The 13,957-nt window shown below is 50.1% G+C and overlaps 1 protein-coding gene across 12 annotated transcripts in view; it reads left to right on the plus strand.

The window, feature by feature from the left end:
* fbrsl1 (fibrosin-like 1) overlaps positions 1 to 13,957 on the plus strand; it is a 1,023,586-nt gene that overhangs the window by 970,238 nt on the left and 39,391 nt on the right. For 11 of the 12 annotated variants that reach the window (XM_043715444.2, XM_043715447.2, XM_043715445.2 and 8 more), the window contains 2 exons: positions 2,300 to 2,663; positions 8,313 to 8,584. In XM_043715444.2, the coding sequence (XP_043571379.1) occupies positions 2,300 to 2,663; positions 8,313 to 8,584 (636 nt within the window). The remainder of the gene's footprint in view (positions 1 to 2,299; positions 2,664 to 8,312; positions 8,585 to 13,957) is intronic. The other variant, XM_043715446.2, reaches the window with a different exon arrangement.

Genomic DNA, 13,957 nt, shown 5'->3' on the forward strand with positions numbered 1-13,957 from the left:
GAATATTTTTAAGGCACAGGTAAATTCCTGTTGGGTAAGAAAATTCAGGATTGTTGGAGATAGATGGGAATGTGGAATTCAATTTGCAAACAGATCAGCCATGTTGAAAGGTGGAACAGGCTCAGCAGGTTACATGGCCTACTCCTGCTCCTGTATCAGATACTCATATGTTCCTTCATCCAAATGATTTATATAGATTGTAAGAAGTTAAGGCCCAGGTACAGGATAGCCTCAATTACCGGAGCGTCAATTATCCAAATTTCAAATTATCCAAATTTCAGATTATCCAAACAAGATCTCAGGGTCCCTACTGTGGACTGACCCACAAGAGGAAACATCCTGTTCACATCCATCTCATCAGACTATTCAGGATCTTATTTTCTAAGCAACTTGTTCAGAGGTGTTATTACACACTTCTAACACAAGTGGGACTCAAACCTGGGTGTCTCGGTTCAGAGGTAGGGACGTGCTTGGGTAAACTGTTATCTGAACATTCGATTATCCAAATACTCCCAGCCTGTGTCATTCAGATAGTCACAGTTGCCCTGTACTGATTCATGTGGCACAACACTTATTACACCTTGTGACCAGAAGCAACTCTTTTTTTAACTACACCTTTTTCCTATTAACTAGTCTTCTGTCCAGGCCCATATGTTACCCCCTAAGTTATGAGCTTTTATTTGCCACATGTGGCATCTTATCAGACGCATTCGAGAAATGCAAATATAGTACGTCCACTGGTTCTCGTTTATCCACAGCACATTACTACTTCAGGGAGGTCTAATTATATTAACTCTGCTTGATTACCTTTAACTCTTCTAAGTGCCCTGCTTTAATAATAGTGCTAAAAGCTATCTTTACAATAGATGTCAAGCTGACTGGACTGTGCTTTCCTGCTTTCTGCCTCATTCCCTTTTTGAGTAAAGGAGGTTTATTCACTATTTTCCATTCTAAGGATTTCCCTGATTCTAGTGAATTTCACAGAAATGTACACAAACTGATAAAACAGAAATTTTGTCAAAATGTTATGTTTTCAAAGAGGGTGTTGAAGGAGAGGGAGGTTGAGAGATGGAAAGGTTAACTGAGATAATTGTAAAGCTTCAGGGCAAGACCATTGAAGATGGTCAGCACCATTAACAGAAGTGCTGTAAAACATAGGGGTCAGTAAAAAATAATTGTTCTACTGTGGCAAGATTTTGGCATACATGAAGGTTCTCAGAATGAACTGTTCTGACATTATGTAGAGATTGTCTGAGACATGCTTTTCTTGGCAAAAAAAGAACAGGAAGATAAGTGGTCGATTTGTGTCAGTATTTATAATATAGAACATCAATGGCACAGGTTGACAGTTGGCATCTGTCTTTGTTGGAAGAAACCATTGCATAGAAGAAAATGGAAATTCAACAAAAACTACTGGATTAATAGTTGTTTCAAAGCGTGGAAGGAATAAATTTAAAAGTTAACTGAAATCTTGCAGTAAATGATGAACCTGTAACCTAGATAAATTGTGCTGCAAAGTCTCTTAACACCTGTAATATCTTTTGTTAAAGATATTTTTCTTTTTGTTTGCCTTTGTATATTTGGGATTGTCTAATGCCAACCAGGCTTAGCCAGCTGGAATATAATTTTTGTTGAGTGAAGAGATTAGGCCCAGGATGTAAACACAGGCCTCAGTACCTATTATTTCATCATTTAGACTATACTGCAGATGCGAGGCTGGCAAAGCTAGCTTGATACATGCATTCATTGAGATAAAGAGAACAGTGTCAAAGCAATTAAACTAAACAGATTTTCATTAAGTAAATTGTAGCAAGGATGTGCTGTTTGCAGCAAGACAACAATTAATGTTAATATCCATGCCACTTTGCCTCCCTCATATTCATTTGATTGTAATTTGTGCAAATGGATTATGCTTGGACTGGGGGAGCTGAGAGATTGGCCTCTTTGTCGGTTTAAACAGGTAGTTTTTTTTAATAAATTGTGGGGAATGCTATTAAGTTTGTGATAAAACCCCCTTAATTAATCCTGATATACTAATAGGCATGAATGAGCTAAGGATTTTGATCAGTGCACAGTGGGAAAAGGCTGTGAACTTTTCAGGGCTCCACTGCAACATAATCATTTTATCCTAGAATGTGCTTGGCAAACACCTGAATCGACAGGCATTTAACAATAATTAGGAGTGAGTTATTAAAGCTGACTGTATTCCTCTGAGAGGTGAGTCAGCCGATGATGGTTACGCATGGAAATGTTCCACATAAACGCTTTAGAAAAGGTTTGTTTTTCTTTAATTTTCTAGGTTCAAACTTCACTGGAAGCAGTCTGACGTTGAATGAGAAACCTGAAACAAAGGGACCAGGTGTTTCCAAGGTCTCTGGACTAGAGCGTAGCCAGGAACAAAGCAAGGAGACACCCTTTGTGCCACTGGTGCCAAGTCCTCCGGCTGCTGTTGTACCTCCAGCTTCTTCAGCGTGTGCTTCCAATAGCACAGCGAGTCCAACAGTAAAGGAGACTGTTTACCAGGCACAACCGCAAACAAGACACCCAACGCCACAATTACAGCCCCAAATACAGCATTATCCTCTGTCTCAGATTCACACGCAGCCTCCTGTCCATCACCAGATTCATCACCAGATACCTTTCAGCAGTCTTAACAGTATCAGGTAAGCTGGAAAGAAATTGTATTACTTTCAGATTATTACATGGTGACACATTTTATATTCTGGTGTTGGTTCTAATGTCAAGATCACTATGTTTCTGGCACAGTTCATTAAGTGGTTCCAGTATGTCATATTACCACTCTATCCTAGAACAGTGACACTAACCAGAGTGCCCAGTTCTGCAGCACCATGGTACTTTCCCATTTCCTAGAAAGGTCAATCAGTTATCTCTAAATCTAATTACAAAATTCAGGTATTGTTTTGTGTTGTCCCACTACTCCACTAAGAACGCCACTGAGGTACAAAACTCAATTTATGTAGGGTCTTGAACTGAGGGGTTTTGATTCCATCAGTCTAGAATTGATTCAAACCAAATCCCAAAGATAAGACTCTAGATTTTGCTCAAGCCTTCACTCCATTGGTGAGTGAATATTTGTAAAAACCAAAACTTACCAACTTTACTAGTATACATGCACTCACTGCAATTCAAAACCTGCTTCCTTAGTTCAGCTCATTTATTTTGACAAAGCTGTATATCTTTTATATATGGTTAATGCTGAAACCTAGAATAAAAACTGACCTCACGCAGGCTTTGCAAAACACTCATAGTTTTCATCCAGGTCCACTGAAAACTGCTACTGGTAGACTCTAGTAATCATTATGCTAAAAACTAAATTTTAAACATGGGCTATAAGTTAAATATTAAGATTGGAAAAAAATATTCAACTGTTTGCTTAATTGTAGCTACTGCTTAAGGAAGAGTTAATGTGTGACAAGTCAGGTTTGTAATGGTGACGTTTACTGAATTTCAACATTGTTACCCAAAATTTATTTCAAAATGAACAATGCAGAAATATACAATTAATTACTGACCCAAGTCTAGTCCAAGTTTACTATTATTGGTCGGTCCTGTTACCTTCATCCATGGTACTTTTCACCCAGTTGTAGTGATAGAAATAATGCTGCAGAATGTGTTAAGAAGGACAAGAAAGAAGGGATGGACAACACATTTCACTTTTGAGTTTATCTGTTAGAGTTTAAAGCATAGGGTAGTTTCTTGAAAAGAAAATCTTGTATTTGTTTGGTATGCTTTATGACCATTGGATGTCCCCAAACTACATCATGACTGATGAAGTACTTTTGAAGTGTAGCCACTCTCTATAAATATGTGAAATATGACAGCCAATTTGCTTGCAGCAAGGTTCCACAAGCAGCAATGCACTTACAACCTGATGATTTGTTCTTGTGTCCATCTTAGCTAAAGTCTTCATTTATACTTTTGTAACACAAACTTGTCTCTTCCAGTATTCCCTCGGACAGACTCCCATCTTCCACCTGACGTGGAGTTCAGCTTTTATTTAACACTCATTATTTTTGTTTAATACGACTTACTCTTCACCCCATGTTTATAAGTTACATTGGCCCCAATCCAGCAGTACTACTTAAATCCTCAATAAATAATAATAAATTGATATTGTTTAAATTGTTATCTTTGTGTTCAAATCTCACTAGGGCCTTGCCATTTCCAACCATCACCTCAAACCCTGGTAATTCTGCCTTCTTTTAGTACTCTGCATATGTGCAGTTCCAGTTTCCTTCACCCCTATTATTGATTGCTGTAGTTTGAGTTCTGTTTCAGAACTTTGTTTAGTGGAATAGCCCTACCTTTTGTTAAAAACAAATTAACTGCAAATTTTACTCTTAAAATTTCACAATTTCTCTCTCCTGTGCTTCTCAAAAATCCACCTCTTTGACCACTATTTAATATTTTAACAATATATTATCCATATGGCTGACTGTCAAATTTTGTTCAATAACTCTCCAGTGAAGTGCTTTGGGATTTTACTGTGTTAAAGGCATTGTAGAAATGCAAGTTATAATTGTGCTACTTCATTATTATTGCCTCCATTTTGTACAGTAGGTAATTGTTCTGTAATTAAATTATGGTGACTATCTGTGATATGTTCCAACTAACTCATGATGTGTATCTAATATAACTTACAACCTGTTATATAATCATAAAATGTGTGAAATAATAATTAAGTTCTGAAAACCTTCTTAGATTGAGTAGTTCTCAATGCTCTGTCAACCTCTGTCTACCTGATCAACAACCATTAGTAATTTTTGCAAACTCAACTTTGACTAACTTTTTAAACCATTGGCTGATTGTGCTAATTTCACATCATTTCAATCGGTTAATTGCTACATATGCCAGACAACGGAAAGACTGTTCATTTTGTTAGTTCTTGCCTTGGGACAGACTGGCAGGAATTATAAGTAATGCTGTCAGTAGTCGTCATTTAAATCAAGCGGGCAGCAGTTTATATTATCCTGAATATTTACCCTCTCGACTTGACCAGTGCTACATTTAATGTAAACAGAAATAATTGTTTCATTGATATTCCTAGATCCTGAACGAAACTGTGTTGTATACTTTCAGATTTGATTTTATAGACTCCAAGATAATTAAACCAAAAAGTTAAACAGTCTGTGAACAAATAAGTTACTGTAGTCCAATTATTTTCACAAAAGAAATTATATATCCAATGAAAGAATTGCTGAACTTTGTACAGTAAAGACCTGATTTTCTTCTGCCAAATTAATTTTTCATTACTGTAGTAAATCAAATTACCAGACAAAATCACCCCTCATCTGAAGAAATGCCATCTTGGGTTTGTTTGAGCATGCCTAGAAGTTGAAAATATATTTAAGCTGTAACATTCTTGGCTGTATTTGTATTAAACTGCTGCATTGGTAAATTTTAACACATACTTGAGTTTAATGGCACCAATGACTGCCATATTGCAGTTAATAGCTGCCTTATGTTTCAAATCACTCCATTGGAGAGGTGAGTCATCCTAATCTTTATAGCAGTTTCCAGATTTTCAGTTTAGAATAACTAAGTGGGCCAAAAAGTGGGCAAAATTATTTCGGACTACTTTTTCCAGGTTACGAGATTGTTTATTTGTGAGCATGCCATCTTACTAATAATTTAATTTACCCGCAAAGCATCCAGATGTGAATAGAAGGTACTTTCAAATGTACTGTACGCTGAAGGAATAATCACATGGATTGCCCATATTAACTTATCATCTGGTAGTACAGAACTTGAGTGTTACTGGAAAAAAATGTTGTACCTTTTAGTTTTGTGCTCATCAAATAATTTACAAAAATATTAATTTAATGGGGAAATCATTTATACTGTTTGAGGAGAATGCTGATGAGTTGGCAAGTGGATAATAATTGGCTGAGGTAGTACAAAGAATTGATGGTTGACAGTTAATGGCTAGGTTTTGGTTAAATTTTAAACCAGGCAGTTGACTTTGCTCAGGGCAGAGCTCTGAGAAATGAACTAGCAAATGAATGTCACCTGTCATACATTGAAACAGGTGCAGTGTGGGTATAGGGACAGTGAAGTGGCTTGCACTACTACCTGTGCACCAGGGACCCAGCTTCCATTCCAGCCTTGAGTGGAATTTGTCTGTTCTGCATTTGTGTTGGCTTCTGCCAAGTGCTCTGATTTCACCCGCATGCAGGTTAGGTGCATTGGCAATGATGAATTATCCATAGTGACTAGGGGTTTGTAGGCGAAGTGGATTAACCATGATAATTGCAGAGTTGCAGGGACAGGATGAGAGACTGTCAGGACTGTTCGGTTGGGGGGAGTGGGGGGTTTTTATCCCATCATGGTAGATTGTGAAATTTTCATTCAATTAAAAAAAAATCTGGAATTAAAAGTTGGTGTAATGCCAGTCATGTAACCACTGTCAATTGTCATAAAAAAGCCATCTTGTTCACTAGTGTCTCTGACCTGGATTGGCCCACATGTCACTCCAGGCACACAGCAATGTGGTTGGCTCTTAATTGCCATCTGAAATGTAACCTTGCTAAGAGTCAAAGAAAACTGCAGATGCTGGAATCCAAGGTAAACCTGCAGGAGTCTGGAAGAACACAGCAAGCCAGGCAGCATCCTGCTTTTCTTCCAGCTTCCTGCTCATCTATATGAAATGTGACGACAGCTGTGGATGGACAACAAATAAAGTCAGCGATGCCCATTTCCCATCAATGAAATAACATCTTGATTCATTAGTTAGGGGCATTGCTCTGAGAAATCAGTCAGCTGCCTGGTTTAAAATTAATCAACCTGTTTAGATATCTCTTGTACAGAACTCTGGAAGAAAAGGTCTTCAACCTACATTTCCTGACTCAAAGGTAGGGCCATTACCATGGTGCTAGAAGAGCCCTTTAAATTGTAGTTAGGTATCGAAAGCCAAGATGCCATATAGGTTTGGGCTGAGTCTTTGAAAACCCTTAAAATCTGTGGATATTCTTAATCACACTCCATGCTACACGCTGGAGCAGTGGGACTTGAACTACTTTTGCTTCTACAAAGAATTAGATGGGTTTTTACAACAATGATTACTTGGTTTTCATTATGCTAACTTATTATTCCTTTTTTTTTAATGCATTGCATTCATATTTTAACCATCTGCCATAGTGGGATTTCGACCAACCCTTGTCCCTAGAACATGAATTCTTGGTTCTGGATCACTAGTCCAGTGCCGTTACCACTTGTCCACTATCTTCCCAGCTTGATATAATCAACCTGTGCAAAGATCTTATTACACACTCCTTGAACAGATGGGATTTTAATATGGGCTTCCTAGCTCAGAAGCAGGGAAACTACCACTGCAACATAAGCACCCCCTTCCTGCCTGAAGGTTAATTGATAATTATCATGAATTGGTGCATTCTCCATGGTAATACTTCGATCAATCAAGGTTCATTAGCCAACCAATCAGCATTCTCCCTTTCTCACATGTAGTGTAAAAGCGGGTTTTCCCTTGAATTGGTATTCCCATAAATTTTCCTGATAAATATGAGATGCAAGATGAAAGGCTTTGAGAAAATGTCCTGTCTTTCACCAGTATTCATTATCCTAACTTTTTATAACTATACTAGTGCAGTAATAAACATTATAGAGAAAGGTAAAGTTGCCATAGTCATCGAGTCATAGAGATGTACAGCATGGAAACAGACCCTTCGGTCCAACCCGTCAATGCCGACCAGATATTCCAACCCAATCTAGTCCCACCTGCCAGCATCCGGCCCATATCTCTCCAAACCCTTCCTATTCATATACCCATCCAAATGCCTCTTAAATGTTGCAATTGTACCGGGCAGCTCTCTCATCAGAGAGAAAGGTGACTGATGGTGGTGAGGGAAAAGATTGAAGTGGAAGTTCTTCATGGTAACCTCAGATGGTGCAGTAATGAACCCCATGCAGTTGGTGTTATTCTGAGTTGCAAAACCACCATTTAGCCAACCGAGCTAACTGAACTGAACATTACAAGATCATGGGAGGATAATTACAAAAAAAAATTTTAAAAACATCACCAAGGTAAATTTTGTAATGAGCAAAGGCAGAGTTAGTGAGATTGAATTCTCATAAGTCATATGTATCAGTTTTGGTGAGTGGATGTAAATTAATTATGTGAAATTAATTAGCCCAGAATTTTTCTAATATGTTTTGAAGTAGTGATTGTACAGGAAATCACTATTTTGTTTTAGTCGCAAAGATGAGGTATACATGTATTTTTATTATTATATTTTGTGTACACATTAGCTAATGATCACATTTTCTTTCTTCAGCAGCAGGAGTAGCAGTGCCAGCAGTGCTGCAAGCATCAGCCTACCCAAACACTTGCCTTCATCCCCCCAAATCCACTCCTTAAATTCATCAACTCCAGTGTTGCCCTTATCTATTCCAAGCCTTGCTACCTCACACAATTTCTCCCTGAGGCCTCAGACTCATCCTCATCACCACGCCATGTTTGCAACACCAGCTACCTTACCACCACCACCTCCTTTAACATCAACCAGCCTTGTTGTACCGGGTCACCCTGCAGGACCTGGCTATTCAGGTAGGTGCAGATTTTTATTCCCCAAAGTCTAAAGATTTTGTTGAGCTATATTTGGAGGATACATCAGTCATGTAGGATATTCCTCCTTAATATTTTTAATTCCTTTTGATTCACTAGAATGCCAATTTCATTTTAAGGGCTCAAATGTTTCATTTCAGCTACTCCTGAGTAAAATAAACTAATTTAAAGAAAAGTGAATGTTGTGTTTGTTCAGTCTAATTCCCGAAATAGAAATGTTATGGAGGAGCTGGTATTGGATTCGGTTGGGCAAGGTCAAAAGTCACACAACACCAGGTTATAGCCCAACAGATTTATTTGAAAACGCTAGCTTTCGGAGCATTGCTCCTTCAGGTGTAGTCAGACAGGAGGCTGCAGACACAGAATTTATAATTAAGAGATCAAAGAGTCAAACAATTGATGCAAAAGTGTTGAACAAACCTAAAGTGGCTGAGTCCCTCCCATTAAATAGTCAATCAGTAAGAAAGGAATGCAGAATTCAATTAATTGAAATTCAAATCCCAGAATTTCTTTCAAGTCTCTTCCCCGAGATAACTAAAGGTTTTATCAGTGTATACAAGAGGTGACATATCACATTTTAGATGTGAGGCCTTGTTCACAATCTGTCTGTGTGGTAACCTGTGTTTTTAACCTTTATGTTCAAAGTAGGAATTTTTAAAATAGCGCACTGACTACGCTTTTTGAACAAATTAGAATGTATTTGCAAATACAAATCTGCAAATGCTATTGCACCCCATAGATTCATATATATGTGTGTGTGTGTGTGTACGGGAGAGAGGTGGTGCATGTGGGTTTGTGGAATGGGGGGAGCGTGCGTGTGTGTGGAAGAGACAGGGGGGTATGCATATGTGTGGAACGTGCGTGTGAGGGTGAGGGGGGCCGTGTGCACATGCATGCATGGGAGAGGGAGGGGGGCTGTGTGTGTTGGAAAGAGGGGGAAGACGGGGGCTGTGTGTGAGAGAGAGGGAGGGCTGTGTGTGTGTGTGTGTGGTGGAGGAGAGAGGGGCTGTGTATGGGGGAGGAGAGAGGGGCTGTGTATGGGGGAGGAGAGGGGGGCTGTGTATGGGGGGGAGAGGGGGGCTGTGTATGGGGGGGGAGAGGGGGGCTGTGTATGGGGGGGGAGAGGGGGGCTGTGTATGGGGGGGGAGAGGGGGGCTGTGTATGGGGGGGGAGAGGGGGGCTGTGTATGGGGGGGGAGAGGGGGGCTGTGTATGGGGGGGGAGAGGGGGGCTGTGTATGGGGGGGGAGAGGGGGGCTGTGTATGGGGGGGGAGAGGGGGGCTGTGTATGGGGGGGGAGAGGGGGGCTGTGTATGGGGGGGAGAGGGGGGCTGTGTATGGGGGGGGAGAGGGGGGCTGTGTATGGGGGGGGAGAGGGGGGCTGTGTATGGGGGGGGAGAGGGGGGCTGTGTATGGGGGGGGAGAGGGGGGCTGTGTATGGGGGGGGAGAGGGGGGCTGTGTATGGGGGGGGAGAGGGGGGCTGTGTATGGGGGGGGAGAGGGGGGCTGTGTATGGGGGGGGAGAGGGGGGCTGTGTATGGGGGGGGAGGGGGGGGCGGTGTATGGGGGGAGAGGGGGGGCGGTGTATGGGGGGGGAGGGGGGGCGGTGTGTGGGCGCGGGGGGGAGGGGGGGCGGTGTGTGGGCGCGGGGGGGAGGGGGGGGCGGTGTGTGGGCGCGGGGGGGAGGGGGGGGCGGTGTGTGGGCGCGGTGTGTGGGCGTGGGGGGCGGTGTGTGGGCGTGGGGGGGCAGTGTGTGGGCGTGGGGGGGCAGTGTGTGGGCGTGGGGGGGCAGTGTGTGGGCGTGGGGGGGCAGTGTGTGGGCGTGGGGGGGCAGTGTGTGGGCGTGGGGGGCAGTGTGTGGGCGTGGGGGGGCAGTGTGTGGGCGCGGGGGGGCAGTGTGTGGGCGCGGGGGGGCAGTGTGTGGGCGCGGGGGGGCAGTGTGTGGGCGCGGGGGGGGCAGTGTGTGGGCGCGGGGGGGGCAGTGTGTGGGCGCGGGGGGGCAGTGTGTGGGCGAGGGGGGGCAGTGTGTGGGCGAGGGGGTGAGGGGGGGCAGAGTGTGGGGGGGGGGAGGGGGAGCAGTGTGAGGGGGGGGAGCAGTGTGTGGGGGGGGAGCAGTGTGTGGGGGGGGAGCAGTGTGTGGGGGGGAGAGCAGTGTGTGGGGGGGAGCAGTGTGTGGGGGGGGAGCAGTGTGTGGGGGGGGAGCAGTGTGTGGGGGGGGAGCAGTGTGTGGGGGGGGAGCAGTGTGTGGGGGGGGGAGCAGTGTGTGGGGGGGGGAGCAGTGTGTGGGGGGGGGAGGGGGGCTGTGTGGGGGGGGGGAGGGGGGCAGTGTGGGGGGGGGAGCAGTGTGTGGGGGGGGGAGGGGGGCAGTGTGTGGGGGGGGGAGGGGGGCAGTGTGTGGGGGGGGGAGGGGGGCAGTGTGGGGGGGGGGGAGGGGGGCAGTGTGGGGGGGGGGGAGGGGGGCAGTGTGGGGGGGGGGGAGGGGGGCAGTGGGGGGGGGGGGGGGAGGGGGGCAGTGTGGGGGGGGGAGAGGGGGGCAGTGTGGGGGGGGGAGGGGGGCAGTGTGGGGGGGGGGAGGGGGGCAGTGTGGGGGGGGGGGAGGGGGGCAGTGTGGGGGGGGGGAGCAGTGTGTGGGGGGGGGGAGGGGGGCAGTGTGGGGGGGGGGAGGGGGGCAGTGTGGGGGGGGGGGAGCAGTGTGTGGGGGGGGGGAGGGGGGCAGTGTGTGGGGGGGGGCAGTGTGTGGGGGGGGGGCAGTGTGTGGGGGGGGGGCAGTGTGTGGGGGGGGGGCAGTGTGTGTGGGGGGGGGCAGTGTGTGGGGGGGGGCAGTGTGTGGGGGGGGTGGCAGTGTGTGGGGGGGGGCAGTGTGTGGGGGGGGGGAGCAGTGTGGGGGGGGGAGGGGGCAGTGTGTGGGCGGGGGGCAGTGTGTGTGTGCGGGGGGGAGGGGGGGCGGTGTGTGTGCGGGGGGGAGGGGGGGCGGTGTGTGTGCGGGGGAGGGGGCAGTGTGTGTGTGTGAGGGGGGGCAGTGTGTGGGTGAGGGGGGGCGGTGTGTGGGTGTGAGGGGGTGAGGGGGGGCAGTGTGTGGGTGAGGGGGTGAGGGGGGGCAGTGTGTGGGTGAGGGGGTGAGGGGGGGCAGTGTGGTGGGGGTGAGGGGGGCAGTGTGGTGGGGGGAAGGGGGGGCAGTGTGGTGGGGGGAAAGGGGGGGCAGTGTGGTGGAGGGGAAGGGGGGGCAGTGTGGTGGAGGGGAAGGGGGGGCAGTGTGGTGGGGGGGAAGGGGGGGCAGTGTGGTGGGGGAGGAGGGGGGGCAGTGTGGTGGGGGAGGAGGGGGGACAGTGTGGTGGGGGGGAAGGGGGGGCAGTGTGGTGGGGGGAAGGGGGGGCAGTGTGGTGGGGGGGAGGGGGGGCAGTGTGGTGGGGGGGGGGAGGGGGGGGCAGTGTGGTGGGGGGGGGGGGGGCAGTGTGGTGGGGGGGGGGGGGGCAGTGTGGGGGGGGGAGGGGGGGGCAGTGTGGTGGGGGGGGGGGGGCAGTGTGGTGGGGGGGGGGGGGGCAGTGTGGGGGGGGGAGGGGGGGGCAGTGTGGTGGGGGGGGCAGGGGGGGGCAGTGTGGTGGGGGGGGCAGGGGGGGGCAGTGTGGTGGGGGGGGGAGGGGGGGCAGAGTGTGGGGGGGGGAGGGGGAGCAGAGTGTGGGGGGGGAGGGGGAGCAGTGGTGGGGTGGGGGGGCAGTGGTGGGGTGGGGGGGCAGTGTGTGGGGGGGGCAGTGTGTGCGCGGAGGGGAGGGGACGGTGTGTGGAGGGGAAGGGGGCAGTGTGTGGAGGGGAAGGGGGCAGTGTGTGAGTGAGGGGGGGCAGTGTGTGTGTGTGAGGGGGGGAAGGGGGGGCAGTGTGTGGGTGAGGGGGGGCAGTGTGTGTGCGCGGGGGGGCAGTGTGTGTGCGCGGGGGGGGGGGCAGTGTGTGCGCGCATGGGGCCGGTGTGTGTGCGCGGGGGGGGGGAGGGGGGGGGCGGTGTGTGTGTGCGGGGGGGAGGGGGGGGCGGTGTGTGTGTGCGGGGGGGGCGGTGTGTGTGTGCGGGGGGGAGGGGGCGGTGTGTGTGTGCGGGGGGGCGGTGTGTGTGCGCAGGGGGCGGTGTGTGTGTGCAGGGGGCGGTGTGTGTGTGCGGGGGGAGAGTGGGGCGGTGTGTGGGTGAGGGCGGGCAGTGTGTGTGTGGGGGGGAGGGGGGCGGGGGGCAGTGTGTGTGTGTGGGGGGGAGGGGGACGGGGGGCAGTGTGTGTGTGTGGGGGGGAGGGGGACGGGGGCAGTGTGTGTGTGTGGGGGGGAGGGGGACGGGGGGCAGTGTGTGTGGGGGGGAGGGGGACGGGGGGCAGTGTGTGTGTGGGGGGGGAGGGGGAGGGGGGCTGTGTGTGTGGGGGATGAGGGGGAGGGGGGCTGTGTGTGTGGGGGGGGGAGGGGGAGGGGGGCTGTGTGTGTGGGGGATGAGGGGGAGGGGGGCTGTGTGTGTGGGGGGGAGGGGGAGGGGGGCAGTGTGTGTGGGGGGGGAGGGGGAGGGGGGCAGTGTGTGTGGGGGGAGGGGGGCAGTGTGTGTGTGGGGGGGAGGGGGAGGGGGGGCAGTGTGTGTGGGGGGGGGAGGGGGAGGGGGGCTGTGTGTGTGGGGGATGAGGGGGAGGGGGGCTGTGTGTGTGGGGGGGGGAGGGGGAGGGGGGCTGTGTGTGTGGGGGATGAGGGGGAGGGGGGCTGTGTGTGTGGGGGGGGGAGGGGGAGGGGGGCTGTGTGTGTGGGGGGGGAGGGGGAGGGGGGCAGTGTGTGTGGGGGGGGAGGGGGGGCTGTGTGTGTGAGGGGGAGGGGGGGCTGTGTGTGTGAGGGGGAGGGGGGGCTGTGTGTGTGTGGGGGAGGGGGGGGCAGTGTGGGGGGGGGAGGGGGGTCAGTGTGTGTGGGGGGGGAGGGGGGTCAGTGTGTGTGGGGGGGAGGGGGGGCTGTTTGTGTGGGGGGGAGGGGGGGCTGTTTGTGTGGGGGGGGAGGTGGGGACTGTTTGTGTGGGGGGGGAGGTGGGGACTGTTTGTGTGGGGGGGGAGGTGGGGCTTTGTGTGTGGGGGGGGAGGGGGGGCAGTGTGTGTGGGGGGGGAGGGGGGGCTTTGTGTGTGGGGGGGGAGGGGGGGCAGTGTGTGTGTGGGAAGGGGGGGCAGTGTGTGTGGGGGGAGGGGGGGCAGTGTGTGTGGGGGGGGAGGGGGGGCAGTGTGTGTGTGGGGGGGGAGGGGGGGCAGTGTGTGTGTGGGGGGGGAGGAGGAGCAGTGTGTGTGGGGGGGGGAGGAGGAGCAGTGTGTGTGTGGGGGGGGGGGAGGAGGAGCAGTGTGTGTGTGGGGGGGGGGAGGAGG

The sequence above is a fragment of the Chiloscyllium plagiosum genome, unplaced genomic scaffold, assembly GCF_037043375.1.
Source record: "Chiloscyllium plagiosum isolate Xiang-an unplaced genomic scaffold, Cpla_swu_hap1 HiC_scaffold_24, whole genome shotgun sequence".
Taxonomy (NCBI): Eukaryota; Metazoa; Chordata; class Chondrichthyes; order Orectolobiformes; family Hemiscylliidae; genus Chiloscyllium; species Chiloscyllium plagiosum.